We start from the raw sequence: 18,231 nt of genomic DNA, 5'->3' as shown, positions 1-18,231 counted from the left end.
TCTGTTTCTCGAACGTTCTAAAGCGAGACGTTACGTGCGAAGCCTTGTTTTCATTCCGTTTTTGCGGTTTCTTCGTATCGTTCGATTCTGACAAACACCTCGTTGTCGATAGCCGATTGGCTCTCGGAATCGAACGATCGAAATTCCTCCTTTTTTGTAGTACCCGTATCAACCAGAACTATTGTACGTGGATCGCAGAGAAGGTTTTTCGTTAAGACACTTCGTCGCAAGCCTTCACCGGGAGCACACCGAACGCCTCACGCTCATAAAGTTATAATTAAACGATAATTCGCGTGTCTGCTCATATCTTGCTGTCGCGTGCGATTACCTAAGACGGTCCGGGAGTTGGTGTCGAAAGGAATAAATACTGTTCAACAAACTAAACCCGGACAAATCAATTACGTCCTATCTCTCCGATCGGCGAAACAAATAAATTCTGTTAATGTGGACGTGTAAATCGAAGGCGCGGCTACATTAAATGGTCCTTCGAGCCGGATTTTGGAAAAAAAGATAGTGATTCGGTAATCAGTTCGCGGAGTGCGAGTGAGAACGCTGACACGCTAAGGTAACAGCACTTATAAAAACTATCGCGAGACGGAGACGGTGCGCGATATCAAAACATCTATCCGCATTCCGCTGCCGTAAATAATAACTCGAGTGCGTTGAAAGGACTTCCGGGAAAATAAAGTGCGCGAAGTCAACTTTGCATCCCTTTGCATTATTAAAGTTGTGCTCTTAAGCACAACGTATCATTATTATTTGCGCCCTGCGTCATCCGCAGTGCCGCGCAAATCTCGCGCTTCTTAGCGCTTTGCACAGCTTAAGTGCAATCTCTGTGCTCTTTAGCACTCCGCACCTCAAAGTGTGTCCTGCGTAATCCGCAGTGCCGCGCAAATCTCGCGCTTCTTAGCGCTTTGCACAGCTTAAGTGCAATCTCTGTGCTCTTTAGCACTCCGCACTTCAAAGTGCGTCCTGCGTAATCCGCAGTGCCGCGCAAATCTCGCGCTTCTTAGCGCTTTGCACAGCTTAAGTGCAATCTTTGTGCTCTTTAGCACTCCGCACCTCAGAGTGCGACCTGCGTAATCCGCAGTCACACATAGTTGTCGCACGCTTTAGCGCGCGGCACGGTTAAGTGAAAATTATAGTGCGTCTTCGCACATCCGCGTGCGACGGACCAGTCGTCACGCTTCAGCATCTCTACAACCACCAGATGGTGAATTGTTGCTGAAAGGTTTCATCTTATATGCCTACTGTCATGACGGACTCGCTGCAGGACCTCCTCATCGAGCAATCTATTACAATAAGCTCGATGAAGCGAGTGTTCCCCAACTTTAAGAAAATGGGCAAGGCCAACGTCACGCAATACAAGGCGAAGAGTCGACTGGACGCCTTGGAGACATTATGGGAAAGGTGTCAACGTCTCAACGTCCAGCTTCAGCAAATAGCAACGGCCGACGAACAGCGTACAGTCCAATACTTCACCGAGGAGGAATTCTTTACGGCCGAGGACGTCTACCACGAAGCGGCGGACTACCTCGCAGACGTGATAGGTAAATTCTCTCGGTGCGACCCAAATGCGGCATCAACGGTAAGCGACATTTCTTCTCGCGAATTGTCTGGTGCGGTTTCATTGCAATTACCGCGCATCCCGTTGCCGAAATTTTCCGGTAATTTCGCGGAATGGGAAAACTTCCGCGGAATATTCGAATCGCTCGTCGCCTCGAAAGAATCGCTGTCGAATACGCAGAAATTACATTATTTAAAAGTCAGTGTCACGGGCGAAGCCGCTGTATTAATTAATCATGTTAAGATTGCAGACGCAAATTACGATGGTGCGTGGAAATTACTTATCGAAGAGTACGATAATCAAAACGCGATTATTCATGCTTTCGCTGATTTGCCTATTATGAAAACGGAATCCGCTGTCGAACTCAAAGGTTTACGCGATACCGTTGCCGCGTCATTAGCCGCGTTAACAAATTTAGGCAGACCTGTTGAAAAATGGGATGACTTATTAGTCTATATTGTTTCGCAAAAATTTAGTCCACGCACACGTAATGAGTGGAATCTGCAACGCGGTAAATCAACCGCATCTCCGACGTATGAAGAGATTCGAGATTTTATGACGCTGCGAATTCGAGGACTAACCGATCATTCTAAGTTAAATGCCAACACTTCGTCTCATAAAAATAAAGGCTCTAATCGGGCCTCGGTGAATAACGTAGCCACCGAAAAATGTTTGAATTGTTCCGGCAATCATAATTTGATGTTATGCGACGAGTTTAAGCGTAAATCCGTCGAACAGAGAACTCAGTTTCTCAAATCACACAAATGTTGCTTTAATTGTTTAAAGGTCGGCCATTTCCCGACCTCTTGCAAGAGTAAAAAACGCTGTAATTTGTGCCGACGAGCACATCATACGCTCTTGCATCGTGACTCAAATATACCAGTACAGAAGATTAGTGAAAATTCTGTTTTGGAAAACAAAACTCTTAACGCTCAACCGAGCGGCTCAGCCACCCCTGAGATAAAGAACGAGACCGCCGTCGCTTCCGTTCAAACGATTCATTCGCCGCTGAAAAATCCGCCGAACGTGTTACTAGCCACCGCATGGGTAATACTGCGTACCATCGAAGGACGTAAATTTAAAGTTCGTGCGTTGTTAGATCAAGGCTCGGCTGTTAGCTTTATTTCGGAATCGTTGTGTCAAACTATGCGCACGAAACGTTCCCGCGCGAGCCTCCACGTACAGTGTTTCGGCGAACGATACAGTGGCATAGCGAAATCTCAGGTGTCTCTTACTCTCGAGTCTTGTAATGGGCGAGGTTCCTCAACCTTTTCTTTGACTGCTTTCGTATATCAAAAAATTACGTCATACGCTGGCTCAAGGACTAAAACCGTAGATTATTGGCCGCATTTACGGAAATTACCACTCGCGGATCCGGATCCGTTTAGCAATCATCCGATCCATCTGCTCATCGGATCAGATTTATATGGATCGTTATTAAAGCAAAAGGTAAAACATGGTCCGACCGGAACTCCGACGGCCCAGCTTACTGCTTTAGGATGGATATTATCCGGTCCTACCGGCACTTCTAATTCAATTACCGGTTCCGCGACTTCATTAAATTGCGTAACAATTCCTTCGCTCGATTCTCTCCTTCAAAAATTTTGGGAGATCGAGGAAATTTCTTCCGAACTTCAGCTGTCGGAAGAAGATAAAAAATGCGAACAACATTTTATCGAAACACATAAGCGTGCCGAAGACGGCCGCTATATAATACGGTTACCATTTAAAACCAACCCTCCGCTCGATATAGGATCTTCGCGCAAAACTGCCGCGCTTCTTTATTCGAAATTAGAACAACGCCTACGAAAAAATCCGGATCTCGCGAAACCCTATCATTCTTTCTTAAATGAATATAAATCTATGGGTCATATGGAACCTGTCTCCGACGAAAATCCGACGCTTAACCAAGCGGTGTATATACCGCATCATCCGGTACTACGCGAGTCTAGCTGCACGACGAAACTTCGCGTAGTATTTAACGCGTCGTGCAAAACGAGCAATGGTTCTACATTAAATAATCATTTAATGACCAGGCCTAAATTACAACGCGATTTGTCCTCAATTATCCTTCGTTGGCGTCAGTTCCGTTATGTGTACACTGCCGAACTCAAAGAAGCTTCCTTGTTTTGGCTTCGTTACGTGCAACAACGTCATTTTCCATCCGAAATTCAAGCGTTAAACGATAAAAGTTTACTGCCAAGATCCAGTTCTTTGTTATCGCTTTATCCCTTTCTCGGGAAAGATAAATTAATTCGCCTTGGCGGGCGGATTGACCATTCGTCACTCAGTTATGATGAACGGCACCCTATAATTTTACCGAAACATCGAATTTCGGAATTATTAATCGCTCAAGCTCATAAAGCCTCTCTTCATGGAGGCACTCAATTGATGTTAAGAATTTTACGCCAAAATTATTGGATAATTTCAGCGCGCACCAGTGTAAAATCTCTTATACGTAGTTGGGTAAAGTGCGTACGCGAACGCGCACGTACCTCGCAACAGCTGATGGGGAATCTCCCCCAGCCCCGCGTCACGCCTTCGGCTCCGTTCTCGCACACAGGCGTCGATTACGCCGGGCCGATGAATATTATTCCGTCAGTCGGCCGCGGTCAACGATCCAAAAAATATTATGTTGCCGTTTTTATTTGTCTCTCGACAAAGGCCGTCCATTTAGAATACGTAGATGATTACGCTACTAACGGTTTTCTCTCCGCCTTTCGGAGATTTGCAAGCCGTCGCGGTCTTCCATCCGACATGTACAGTGATAACGGCACTAATTTTCAAGGCGCGGACCGCGAATTAAACACTACCTTTCAGCGACTTGTCGCCGACCCTCAAATACAAGACGCTATCGCTAATGATAACATAAAATGGCATTTTATACCTCCCTCTGCTCCGCATTTCGGCGGACTTTGGGAAGCCGGTGTCAAAGGATTAAAGTTTCATTTGAAACGAGCGATTGGTTCCCGAACATTATCGCAGATCGAGTTCGCTACGCTGCTGTGTCAAATCGAGGCTTGCCTAAATTCCCGCCCAATTTCCGCGTTACATGATGATCCGAATGACTTTTCCGCGTTAACTCCGGGTCATTTTTTAGTCGGTCGCCCGTTAGTAAGTCCGCCTGAAGAATCTGTTTTAGATATCGATTCGAATCGGCTGTCTCGATGGCAGCAAGTGCGTGCGCTTTTAGAGCAGATCTGGCGTTCTTGGTCTTCTGATTATTTGCATACATTGCAACAAAGGCGTAAATGGCGAGAAAACGAACCGGAGCTCAAAATTAACGAGCTGGTATTATTGAAAAATAATTTGGCACCTCCTTCGAAATGGGAACTCGCCCGAATATTAGACGTACATCCGGGATCGGATGGGCATGTCCGAGTAGTTACATTGCGTACTGCCAAAACCACTCTAAAGCGACCAATAACGCAGATCTGTCAGCTACCGATATCAAGTGACACTGGCTCTTAAATTAATTTGCGTTTTCTTTATGCGTTAATAATTAAGTTTGACTTTAATTATCGTCACGCTCTGTATATGTACATATATCTATTCTAAGAACGCCTATGTAAATAACCCTATGCTAAGATTTACTGATTAAGTTAACTCATGTATTTCGATTGAATCACCAACGATCTTTATCGGTACTCTTTTCCTATTATTGTATGTTGAAAAATTTGCTGTAGAGCTCTTCGGACCGTCTGATCGAGAATTATCATTAAGATGCCGTGTATCGATTATGGTGGTAGGATTTAACCAGTTATTTCGTAACCTACCCGGTATACGAGGCGAGCGGGATGTTCAAGAAAGTAAGCGTTTTATAAATTATATTATTAATTCTGTTTCTCGAACGTTCTAAAGCGAGACGTTACGTGCGAAGCCTTGTTTTCATTCCGTTTTTGCGGTTTCTTCGTATCGTTCGATTCTGACAAACACCTCGTTGTCGATAGCCGATTGGCTCTCGGAATCGAACGATCGAAATTCCTCCTTTTTTGTAGTACCCGTATCAACCAGAACTATTGTACGTGGATCGCAGAGAAGGTTTTTCGTTAAGACACTTCGTCGCAAGCCTTCACCGGGAGCACACCGAACGCCTCACGCTCATAAAGTTATAATTAAACGATAATTCGCGTGTCCGCTCATATCTTGCTGTCGCGTGCGATTACCTAAGACGGTCCGGGAGTTGGTGTCGAAAGGAATAAATACTGTTCAACAAACTAAACCCGGACAAATCAATTACGTCCTATCTCTCCGATCGGCGAAACAAATAAATTCTGTTAATGTGGACGTGTAAATCGAAGGCGCGGCTACAATAATTATAAGCTTTTTCATCTTCTTTTTCTAATTATAAGCGATTACAGCAAATCTGACAGCAAGAAATCACAGTTGTAACAGCCTTTTCTTAAATATATCAACAGTCAGAATGTATGAATATTCAGATGCGATACACGCTTGATCGAAATATGCGCAAAAGAAATGTGCGTTAAAGAAATGTGCGCAAAAGAACTGTGCGCGAAAGAAATGTGCGCAAAAGAAATGTGTGCAAAAGAACTGTGCGCAAAAGAACTGTGTGTAAACGAACAGTAACAAACGTTTATTTACCAAATGAAATTAATAATAAATGTCAAAAAATTTCAAAATTATACATGCATACATGCGTGTGTATGTATTTTAAATTATACAAAAATATGTGTTGTGTCCAAAAACAACGTGTCCAATTGAACGGTGTGCAAATAACATGTGTCTAAACGAACCGTGCGCAATTGAAATGTGTCCAATCGAACGGTGCGCAACTTTATGTGTCTAATATCACAGTGTGCAATTGCAACGTGTCCAATTGTGCTGTGCGCAAGTGAAGGCTTCTCATACATGAAGAGGTACCACCCGTAGTAATGCCAGCCTTAAAAATAAAAGACGTGATAGCGAATATTCCCCCATTTAACGGGTATCGAATCTCCATTTTCCAATTTGCTCGCGCATGCGAGCGCGCCCGAGATTTATTGCATCCCGTACAAGAACCACAACTTGTACAGTTCATAATGAACAAAATTGAAGGCGACGCGTATCAAGTAGTTGAGGGAAATATATATATGCGCGTCGTAGATCTTCTAGATAAACTAAAAGCTATCTTTGTCCCAAACAAGTCGGTTGCGCAGTATCGCGGAGAACTAGCCAACGCTTATAAATCACCCAACGAGTCCATTCTAAAATACGCGGGGAGGATCAAAGATTTAAAAACCGCAATATTGGATGGGAACAGACGCCAAGGAAAGAACCATCGCGGGTTCCATGACGACGTCGAGGAGGAAGTCCTCGAAGCGTTTATAAACGGCTTACCCTCAAATGTTATCACGCGTATGGAATATCGGAATATTGCCACACTAGACGAGGCCATCGAATGGGCCGTTAAAATTTCAAAAAATCTGGAAGTCGAAAGACAACGCGAACTACAAAATCCGCCGCGACAATTCCCACTAATGCGCTCAGATTTAGGCAACCAAAGACCTCCAGATGCAGAGCAGCCTAAATCTATATTAAAGAATCTCAACAATAGTTACGTCCCGCGACCTTCCCAATAAACACATGATGGTATACTAAGCGTTTATTAAACGTAGAATTAGTATAAAAGTGGTATAAGTATACCAGATAAACGTTTTAATTTTTATGATTTTTATACGATCATATAATATACGATAATGATATCCGTTTTTATTATGTTTTTATAATACAAAACGAATTTTATACGTTGAAAAATAGTATACGAGTATACGAAAAGAAAGATTTAATTTCTAGAATGTATCTATGTCTATTTTATTCCTTAAAATCGTATATTTATGTAATCGAAAAAACGTTTATTGAAAACGTATATAATTTGTGAAAAAGATCTCATTTATAAATGTTTAGAAAATACTATTGTATAAATAATATAATCTATGTTTTTAAAACGTCAATAAACTGTTGCACAAAAATAATATATACACACATGATTTTACAACTAAAATATTATACGACTAATAAAAATATTTTAAATATATTTTATATTATTTATATTTAACCATATATTAAGCTAAATAGAGATATGTTCTCAACATTTATAATGATTACACGAACTTCCTTTTATAAACGTATAAAGATATCGCGTTATACAACTATTCCTAATATCCATGTCATGATACATATTGTTGCGTCCCTGCGGGTTGTCTGTGACCGTTATTCCTGAATCTGCTGTACCCGTCTCCGGGAGAACGTTGCTAAGGTTTGTTGTTAAACAACGGCGTTCATCTGAGGAGAGATCGGCCATCTTGGAGTCTCTCGACGGATGCCATTCCGGGCGGACGTATTCGAGATTACGATAACCGTTATTGTTCTGTGTTCCTTGTATAATAGTGTTCTGTGTTATTATATTAAAGTTCCTTTCGTTCTTTCAAAGGAGTGTTAATTATTTACTTGCGGTACGCGAGTGTCGGTTGTGTCACGCGGATTCGAATTATATCGATTTCGATCCGCGGACACAACATTTTGGGGGCTCGTCCGGGATACAACGGAGTGGACGATTTTCTGGAGAATTGTGTGTTTTTTCGTCCATAAAAATGGAGATGGAACAGGAAAATTCGCCGACGGCAGGAGTTACGACGAGAAAGAGGAGTCGTCTGACTTCAACGGCGGCTACAACATCGGGACCATCATTGGAAACGGTTACGCTTCAGTCAGCGATGCGTGATATCCGTGAGCTACGCGAGGAGCGATTGCAGCAGCGAACAGATTTTGAGACGCAATTGCGTCAACACGATGAGCAGCGAGCTATATTTGAGACACAACTACGCCAACGCGACGAAGCGTTACGTGGAATGGAGCAGAGGATTCGTCTGCTGGATGATAACAACCAGCTAAGTCGCTCTATTAACAGAAATTTTATGCCTAATGTTACGCCTAATTTTGAGAGAGACGCGCGTAATTCAATTAATATTAATACGGAATTAGGCTTTAAATTAAAGCCGGATATTTTTGACGGGACTGTTCCGCTAAGGGAGTTCTTCTCACAGTTCGAGTTAATCGCGCGAGCAAATAGGTGGAGTGACGCTGCGAAAAGCGTCGCTCTCGTATCATGTCTTAGAGGAAAGGCGCGTGCGGTATTGGAGTGTGTCGTTAATATTGAGAATCTCGATTACGCGGAATTGAAATCCAAATTAGAATTGCGGTTTGGGGAAGGATTTTTGTCACAGTCATATTATTCCCAATTTACAAACAGAAGGCAAAAGTTGAGGGAAGATGAGGCTACCTTGGGCTCTGAAATTGAACGGCTTTCGCAGTTAGCATATCCCGAATGCACGCACGAAAAGTTCGAGATAAAATTGCTTGCGCGCAGTTTGTTACCGCGTTGTCTAATAGATTTGTAAGAAGGACTCTGCAGTTGGAGGGAATCACCTCCTTGAAAATGGCCATACAAAGGGCCATGGCGGTGAAAGTTATACAGGAAAGTGATTTTGAAAGACGGAATAATAATTTCAATTTTGGCAATAATAATAATAATAAAAATAATTTCGCTAGAGGAAGGAATTTTTATTTCGGGAATAGAAATAATTTTAACAAATTTGACAATAAAAGAAGTTCTGGAAATTCTGGCGATAAAGCTAAAGAAAAGAAACAGGAACAATATAAAAATTTTTACAAAAGTTCTGGCACAAATAATAATAAAACATTTGTAAAAGAATGTTGGCAATGTGGAGGCTCAGGCCATTTTCGAGCGGAGTGTCCATTCCTAAAGAAAGGGGGAAACTGAATTTTGTCGAGCTGTTCGGGGCAGGTTCGACGCGAGAACAAGGAGCCCCAATAGAATTACAAAGTTATTTATGTAATTGTAAAAATGTTAGCAATAATACTGGCACTAATAATAAGAAATTGTTTAATTTTAAAGGGTTTATTGATGAACAATTGTGTAATTTTAAAATTGATACGGGTTCGGATGTGTCTCTTATCAGGAGTAATTTTGTTAGAATGCCTAAGCGGCGAATCCCTCTTGATAATTCTTTTCATTTAAAATATCCCACGGGGGAAGAAGTCCCCGTAAAATTCAAGGTAATCGTGATGATTAGCTTGGAAAAATGTTCTGTAGAACTTCTGGTTTTTGTTGCTAATATAGTTGAAGATTGTTTATTGGGAAATGATTTTCTGTCCATGGTTAATTTGGAAAACATTTTTGAGCCAATCTTTGGCAATCCTAGTGTGGAAAAAAAAGAAAAGTTTTTATGTTCACGCATTGAAGATTGTACAAATGAAGTTCCTACATTTTTGAAAGAACTCTTTCAAAAGGAATCTCAAGATTTTTCAAGTAAACAGAAGGATATATTTTTGCTCGATTTTTGGTAGATTTTCAGGATATATTTTCGGAGGAAATAGTGGCTGGAAATTGTAATGGGGAGGCGCATGAAATTAATGTGAACAATTCTAATCCAATTAAACAGACTCCCCGACGAATTCCGTTACAAATGCGGGAAAAGGTAGATACGATTATTGAAGATATGAGACGTCAAGGAGTAATTGAGAAATCACAAAGTCCATGGGCGTCTCCTGCGGTTTTGGTGAAAAAGAAAGATGGGACGATTAGATTCTGTGTCGACTACAGGAAATTAAACGCCGTGACTAAAAAAGATTCCTATCCAATGCCTCGGATTGATGATATACTTGACCAGTTATCCGGAAACTCTTGGTTTTCTTCGTTAGATTTGAAGAGCGGATATTGGCAAGTGAAAATTCGTTCAGAAGATAAAGAGAAGACAGCATTTTCAATTGGAAATGGCTTGTGGCAGTTTACATGTATGCCATTTGGACTCTGCAATGCCCCTGCTACTTTTGAGCGATTGATGGAAAAGGTTTTACGAAAATTATCCAAGATTTGTCTGGTGTATTTAGATGATGTAATTATCTTCGGTAAAAATTTCGAGGAGATGTTGAACCATTTGAGGCAAGTCTTCTTGCGTTTGCGCTCTGCCAATTTAAAATTGAATCCGAAGAAGTGTTCTTTCTTCAAAAGGGAAATTAAATATCTCGGTCATGTTGTCTCTGAAGGAGGAGTGACAACGGATCCTGAGAAAATTTCTGCTGTTAGGGATTGGCCAGTTCCTCGCACCAAGAAGCAGGTACGTAGTTTCTTGGGTTTTTGTTCTTATTATAGAAAATTTGTGAAGGGATTTTCTTTAATAGCTAAGCCATTATTTTCTTTGACCGAGAATTTGACAAAGTTTGTGTGGACGAAACAGTGCGAATCAGCTTTTCAGGAATTAAAGAAACATTTAATGTCCTCTCCTATTTTATCTTTTCCCAGGAATGAAGGTCAATTTTTGCTTGATACTGACGCCTCAAACCATGGTATTGGCAGTGTTATCTCAAATTCAGGACGGCTCAGAAAAAGTTATTGCTTATTATAGTCGTGTGTTGGGGAAATCAGAAAGGAATTATTGTGTAACTCGACGAGAGTTACTTGCTATTATAGATTCATTGAAGTCATTTCATCACTATTTATACGGACGTAAATTTGTGATTAGAACTGATCACATTTCTTTACGGTGGTTGATGTCATTCAAAAATCTAAAAGGACAAATGGCGCGATGGTTAGAGCGAATCCAGCAATATGATTTTGAAATTTTTCACCGAAAAGGGAAACTTCATGGGAACGCTGATGGATTATCGAAACGCCCTTGTGCAGAAATCAATTGCAACTATTGCAACAAAATTGATTTGAAAAAGGAGGAATTCGTTGGAAGAATTGTCTTTGGGTTGGAAAATTTAGGAAATTGGAGAAAGGATCAATTAGAAGATCCGGCGATAGCGAAGATCTTACTTGGAAAAGAAAAGGATCAGCGTCCTCCTTGGCAGGAAATTGTTTCAGAAAATTTGTTTTCCAAAATTTATTGGTCGCAGTGGGATTCTCTCGTTTTAAAAAATGGTGTTTTATTTAGGAAGTGGGAATTTCCTAATTTACAGACTTCTGTTTTTCAAATTGTAGTTCCACAAAGGAGAATTCGGCAGATCTTGGAAGAAGCTCATGATTCTTCTTCTGGTGGACATTTCGAAGTGAACAAGACCTTGGGAAAGATCCGAAAACGATTTTTTTGGGGCACCTGTAAGCAGGACGTTAAAAATTGGTGCAGGTCTTGTTACGTTTGTATTGCTAAAAAAGGACCTTTTGATAAAGGGAAATCTGAATTACGAATTTATAACGCTGGAGTTCCATTTGAGAGAATGCAAATGGATATTTTGGGTCCATTTCCGACATCTTCTACAGGGAATAAATACTTATTAGTTGTTTCTGATTGTTTCACCAAATGGGTCGAAGCTTTTCCGTTGAAGAATTTCAGGGCGAATACTGTTGCGGAAGTCTTCGTAAATCAAGTAATTTCAAGATACGGTGTACCTTCAGAATTACACACCGATCAAGGGAGGAATTTTGATTCTCGTGTTTTCCACGAATTGTCAAGTTTATTGGGAATTAAAAAGACCAGAACTACCCCATTTCATCCTCAGTCCAATGGTTTGGTCGAACGACAGCATCAAACAATTATAAATTATTTGGCTAAGTTTGTTGCGGAAAATCAACGAGATTGGGATCGTTGGATAGGAATGTGTTTATTAGCTTATAGGTCAGCCAAACACGAGACTACAGGAATTTCTCCAGCCGAATCATGTTTTGGTCGAGATTTGAAACTACCTTTAGATCTTCTTCGTGGTAGTCCTCCAGAAGTTGGAGTGGAAGAAAGTTTTTCGGAAGAAAGTTATGTGATGGAACTAAAAGAAAAATTGAATAGAATTCATGATAGGGTTAGGCAACGCTTAAATATGAAGTCTTCAAGAGCAAAAGCTTACTATGATCGAAAGGCTCGTCAAATTCATTTTGAGTGTGGACAGAAAGTCTGGTTGTTTAATCCTCGTAGGATTGTTGGTAGGTCTCCCAAATTACAAAGCAATTGGGAAGGTCCTTATGAAATAATTAAGAAGCTTAATGATGTTGTTTATTGTATCCGGAAGTCTAGAAGGCATAGAAATAAAATAGTTCATTTAGATCGATTAGCTTCGTATCATGAAAGGCAGATTTAAATCACATCCGAAACCCGATTTATAGTTTATGTTACTTGATATTTGTTAATTTTCTTTCTGTTTCTTTTTCTTAAGGAATTGAAGAAGATGTTTTATAGAATCTTCATTCGAAATTTATTCTTCAAAGACCATCATTGAAGACTTTGTCTCTCCCCGGTTTTTGACCGTGGTTTTCCCGTGGGACGAAGGGCGAATGCCGAGACAGGGACTTGAGGTGTCCTCTTAGAAGGACGGTGGGTCCACGGGTGTTACCCCCCTCTTGTCCGAAGATTCGCTCCCTTATGTTGAGATGCGGAGATGCGGCAGCATTGGATATTTCCGGAAATCAGGCGAAGAACGGGGGACAGCTACTGCAACTTCAAGATTTATCGAAGTCGATTGGGTTCTGGATTTTGACGGTGCTCGGTAACCTGCAGCAGCAGCTCAGGGTAGGGCAGGAAACCGTTTTTGTACCCTGGAGTCGACATTGGATATTCTTGTCAAGCGGGTTCGATGGCAGTATCCTGTATATTCCTGGAGGGTGTGTGATTGGGGCCGATAAATAATGGCGCTCGGTAACCTGTAGTAGCAGCTCAGGGTAGAGCAGGAAGTCATTAAGGCACCCTGGAGTCAACGCCTTAGAAGAGGAGGACAACGATCAACCCATTTAATTTAGAAGAGCCCTTCTACCATTGATTGTCGGGACGACAATCTTGAAGAGGGGGAGTAGTGTTGCGTCCCTACGGGTCGTCTGTGACCGTTATTCCTGAATCTGCTGTACCCGTCTCCGGGAGAACGTTGCTAAGGGTTGTTGTTAAACAACGGCGTTCATCTGAGGAGAGATCGGCCATCTTGGAGTCTCACGACGGATGCCATTCCGGGCGGACGTATTCGAGATTACGATAACCGTTATTGTTCTGTGTTCCTTGTATAATAATGTTCTGTGTTATTATATTAAAGTTCCTTTCGTTCTTTCAAAGGAGTGTTAATTATTTACTTGCGATACGCGAGTGTCGGTTGTGTCACGCGGATTCGAGTTATATCGATTTCGATCCGCGGACACAACAATATGTATTTTGAATTTTGATTATAGTATTAATAATTTTATGGATTTCTCCTAAAACTAATGTGACACGCAATTTTATTGTTATGATAATAATAATAACGTCTTTATTTAACCGAGTTTACAATAAATAGTAAAGTACATCAGTACAAATATTTACTCGGCTCAAATGGCGAGAGGTACACATTCCAATGGCTGTTTTACAGCCGAATGAGATATATTATTACATTAAAATATAAATATTTTAATGATTTATAAAATATATCGCATGGATTATATACAGCTCATTGGAATAATCATTGCATTTTAATATGTGTAAGTGTATTCTGAAGTGCGTATGTTTCATTTTCTGTGAAGGAAAGTGAATTTGGTTCAAGTGCATATAGATATATATGTTCAATGGTAAGTAAAATTAAAAATTTACTAAAACGGCTTCATAGTATTGCCGGCAACAAAGAACTATAGATATTCGTCTTTTGTTAAACATAAGCATCTCGATTCCGCGGTGAACTGGTTGTCCGGCTGCCGCTACTGCCATAGCTGTGTTGCCACACGAGATCCTGGCTCACACGCACACAATCAGAGAACCCCGTACACGTACTGCGCAGAGCGCTCTGCGCAGTATGTGTACGAGGTTCTTTGATTGTGTGCATGTTAGCCGGGACCTCGTTCTGGCAACAAGCTGCCATATCATTTCAGTCAGTGCCGACAGCTCCACGGATCAAATAACATTCCTAAAGCTTAAGATCTTGTCGGATTTTTGTATTTTATTTTATTTCGTGTTTAACTGTCGCAAGTGTGTGTACATTTTGGCATTTTCTATCAATATTCGTGAATTGACGAAATAATTAACAAATTGAAAGTTTTAAACTGCGGAGAATAGTGCCGAAAACTGCCGAGAACTGCCGCAGGGAACGAGTTTGCGATCATTCGATCCATTTCTTAACGATTCCATCGGTGATATTGAATTTCGACAGCGTGTTCAAAGGTGAAAATCTTATTATTGTATTTTTATATTTTGTTTCGCTTCTTTTTTCTATTTTGTTTAACTGCAATGAAAGTATTTATACATTAGTATTTCATATTAACATAATTAATGGTTTTAAGCTTTGTTTTATTACATAAGAGGTTTTTTCTGATTTATTTTTTCGAATTATTTGAAGATTTATTAGTTGAAAAGACTATTTATTACGCATATGTACCAAACGTTTTTCACATTAGATTTTAAACATTAATTTATATGTTCTCGCGCAAATCGATGAAAGTAATGGTATTTTTTTCTTTATTTTAAAATTATTGTTGGGTAAATGTTCAGATTAACTTACACTTCACGGATCATTTTCATTTTTACATATATTATAGAGGGCACTTTCTATAATATATGTGAAAATGAAAACGATCCATGAGGTGTAAGTTAATCTGGACATTTACCGTAGTAGTATATTTGGATAAAATATGATCTATTAATTTTTCGAAATAAGCATTACCTCTGAAAAAGTGCGAACAATTTAGTAAAACATAGCAGTAGGATAGTAAGGCCGGTTTTGGCTCAGTTTGTCGTGAGTGTGAGAGAGAGGGTACCGTTGGGGAGGAAGAGAGAGAAATAGTTTCGGAGCAGTTTGTAGGCGCCCGAGGGATGGAGATCGGGCTGGGCGGGTGTATAGGGGGGTAAGTAGGGTGAGAGGGGAAGCGCGGCCGGGGGGAGCGGTGGGTACGAGTCGCCGAGAGCGCTCGAGAGATGGCGTTCGGGGTTCCTCCCGATTCGACCTTGACGCGACTCGTTCTTTAGGGGGACGCGCCGCTTCTAGCGCGCGATCCGCTGTCGCGATTCTTTAGGGACGCGCGCCGCTTCTAGATGCGCGATCCGCTGTCGCGATTCTTTAGGGACGCGCGCGACGCTTCTAGCGCGCGATCCGCGAGCGGACGGCGGGCGCCCAGCGTCGAAAGGGCGGGGGATCGTCGGTGGGCGGTCGAGCGGACGGAGGGGCGTCCCTCGTCGCTTTCCTCTTCTCGAGGCGCGCGTTAGCGGCGATACGAGCGCCCTTGTCGCTTTAGCGAGATGGCGAGTTTTTTTCCATTTTCCGACGACGTCGCGCGTCCGGTGGCGAGACGCGTCCGAGAGCGAGTATCCGGCTCGGTTAATCGGGGGCGCGTCCTCGCTATTTTTCCCCGTTATAAAAGGACGCCGCGACGGTCTCGAGGTATTAGTACGTTCGAGAATATTTCGCGGCGCGATGAAGCGCGCGCCGAGCGCTTTAACGAGATTAGCCGGAAGAGCGGTGAATGTTCGAATCGGAAGTATCGAGGATATACGGAATTTGAAGATACCGAATTGTTTGAAGAAGGAACTACGCGAACGTTATATAGAGGACCGTTTGTACTGTATAGAAGAGATCGGCTTCGCGGAAGAGTTCGTGCGAGAAGCGAGCGAGACGCGATTCGACGAGCCTTTCGCGAATGTCGGAGCCGATGGCTATTTGCTTTATCGCAATTGGAAACGGCGATACGGAATTCCGAAATTTTCGTGGGAGGTGAATCACGTCGTGCATTGTTTTTTAAGTTCGGTTGCCGATTCGAGAACGGAAATTATTTCGAGGAGGACGAGAGATATTGCGCGTATTGCGCGCGTAGCTCGAGTTTCGCGAAAAGCGTATCGACGCACGTGACGAAAACGGTGTATAGCGAGATGGTGCCCGCTTGCGATCTCGTCGACGAGGTTTTCGACGTGTCGAATAATTGGTGCGCCGGCTGCGAGACGAGAGCTTTGTTCTATATCGAGAATTACGACAAGGAAGAGACGTGGTTTATTTGTAAAAAATCTTGGCGTTCGTTAGACGACGAGTAACGAATCGAGAAACGATGGAGGCGCGCGATCTTCTCGAAAGCGCGCGGGACGTCGCGACGGAGAACGCGTATCGCGCGTGGGCGCGACGGTGCGACGAGTGTCTCGAGTCTCTGCGGGAGAGGTGTCGAGGCGAGCGCCGGGGGAGATCGACCGGAGCGATCAATTCTCTTATCGCTCGAATCGTTCGATTGACGGGCGCGAGAGACGATCTGCGTCAACGTTTCGAACGCGTGGGAGGCGGTGTAGAGAGACGCGAGGGATTCTCGTGGTCCGAGATCGAGACGGCTTTCTCTAGACGCGTTTTAACAGGCGCGGTTATTAATTTCGATTATATTGAACCTCGGCGATTTCTCGAGGACGCTAGAGATACCGTGCTCGATCGAATACGCGATGTTATGGATGGATATAACAGTGTTAAAGTCAATACCATGTTCATCGGCGAGTTCGTCTCGGGCGACAAGATCGGTGTTAAGACTATCGTCACGAAGAATTATCAGCTTCTACCTCTTTCCGACTTGCGAGAGTGGTACGAGAAGCGAGTGGTCGACGCTACTCTAGCCTCGTTGGAGGAATTTCAGGAGCACGATAGCGGATGGGCGTTATCGCGAATATTCAATTTAACGGTGAACGTGAACAGATACAATCCTATGCGCGCGGGGTGCTACGTTAAATTACCGCGAGAGATCATGTTGAAGAGAGCGGTAATAAACGTGCAATCTCATGACAATGCGTGTTTCGCATGGGCGGTGGTCGCCGCTCTGTATCCAGCTGAAAAAAACGTGGTTCGGGAATCTTCGTACCCGCATTACACGACAGTGCTGAATATGGAGGGCGTTAAGTTTCCTATGAGTTTGAACAAAATTACTAGATTCGAGCGTATTAACGACATATCTATCAATGTGTACACCGTTCGAGATAAAAAGGAGGGAAAAGGCGGTTGCCGCGTCGTTCCTCTGCGTCTTACTGACGATAAAAAGGACAGACATATTAATCTGTTGTATTTTGACGATACGACGCGACGAAATAACGCGACGCATTTCGCGTGGATCAAGAATCTGTCGCGACTCGTCGGCTCGCAACTGAGCGGTAGGCGACGTAAATCGCATATATGCGATCGGTGAGTACGAATTAAAAGAATCGTCGCGCGATGTTGATAATGCGCGCGATTTTAAAATGTGCGTTATGTCGCAGATGCATGAACTATTTTCAAACGAGCGATAAGTTATCGGCTCACAGCATGGACTGCGGAAGGATGAACGAGTGCGCTATAGTCCTTCCTACCAAAGACGACAAATGGTTAGAGTTTCGCAACTATAGTAAAAAGGAGCGACTTCCATTCGTGGTGTACGCCGATCTCGAATGTGTGCTGAAGAAGAAAGAGGAGACGAGAACGTCGAACACATCTATCGTTCAGCACCATTTGCCCACTGTTCGTTTGGACACCGTTCATTTGCCCACCGTTTGTTTGGACACCGTTCATTTGCCCACCGTTCGTTTGGACACCGTTCGTTTGGACACCAAAATTTGATTTAAATTATACGACGTAATCCACACCAAATTTTTGTTTTAAATAAGAAATAGGTTTGGGTTAGGTTATATCTTCCGGAAGTGGAGCCCCCCCGCAGGGGGGGGGCGGAACCCACTGTATCCATGCATGACATCCAAATATGCGAAAGGCTAAACAAA

At 42.5% G+C, this 18,231-nt stretch overlaps 2 protein-coding genes across 2 annotated transcripts; both read left to right on the top strand.

Moving 5' to 3' along the window:
- The first annotated feature begins 1,255 nt into the window (after nt 1-1,255).
- LOC138940353 (uncharacterized) lies at nt 1,256-5,038 on the top strand. Its single transcript, XM_070309190.1, has 2 exons — nt 1,256-1,550; nt 2,019-5,038. Exons 1-2 carry the CDS (start codon nt 1,256-1,258, stop codon nt 5,036-5,038), a joined length of 3,315 nt encoding a protein of 1,104 aa, XP_070165291.1.
- An 11,902-nt stretch (nt 5,039-16,940) lies between these two features.
- On the top strand, nt 16,941-17,666 carry LOC138940197 (uncharacterized). The gene has a single exon (XM_070308823.1). The coding sequence runs from the start codon at nt 16,941-16,943 to the stop codon at nt 17,664-17,666; it is 726 nt and encodes a 241-aa protein (XP_070164924.1).
- The last annotated feature ends 565 nt before the right edge of the window (nt 17,667-18,231 follow it).

The sequence above is a fragment of the Polyergus mexicanus genome, unplaced genomic scaffold (genome assembly GCF_030449975.1).
Source record: "Polyergus mexicanus isolate NDT 795.1 unplaced genomic scaffold, iyPolMexi1.0 SCAF_16, whole genome shotgun sequence".
Lineage (NCBI taxonomy): Eukaryota > Metazoa > Arthropoda > Insecta > Hymenoptera > Formicidae > Polyergus > Polyergus mexicanus.
The sequence above is the reverse complement of the archived record's forward strand: the minus strand, read 5'-3'. Positions and strand labels throughout refer to the sequence as shown.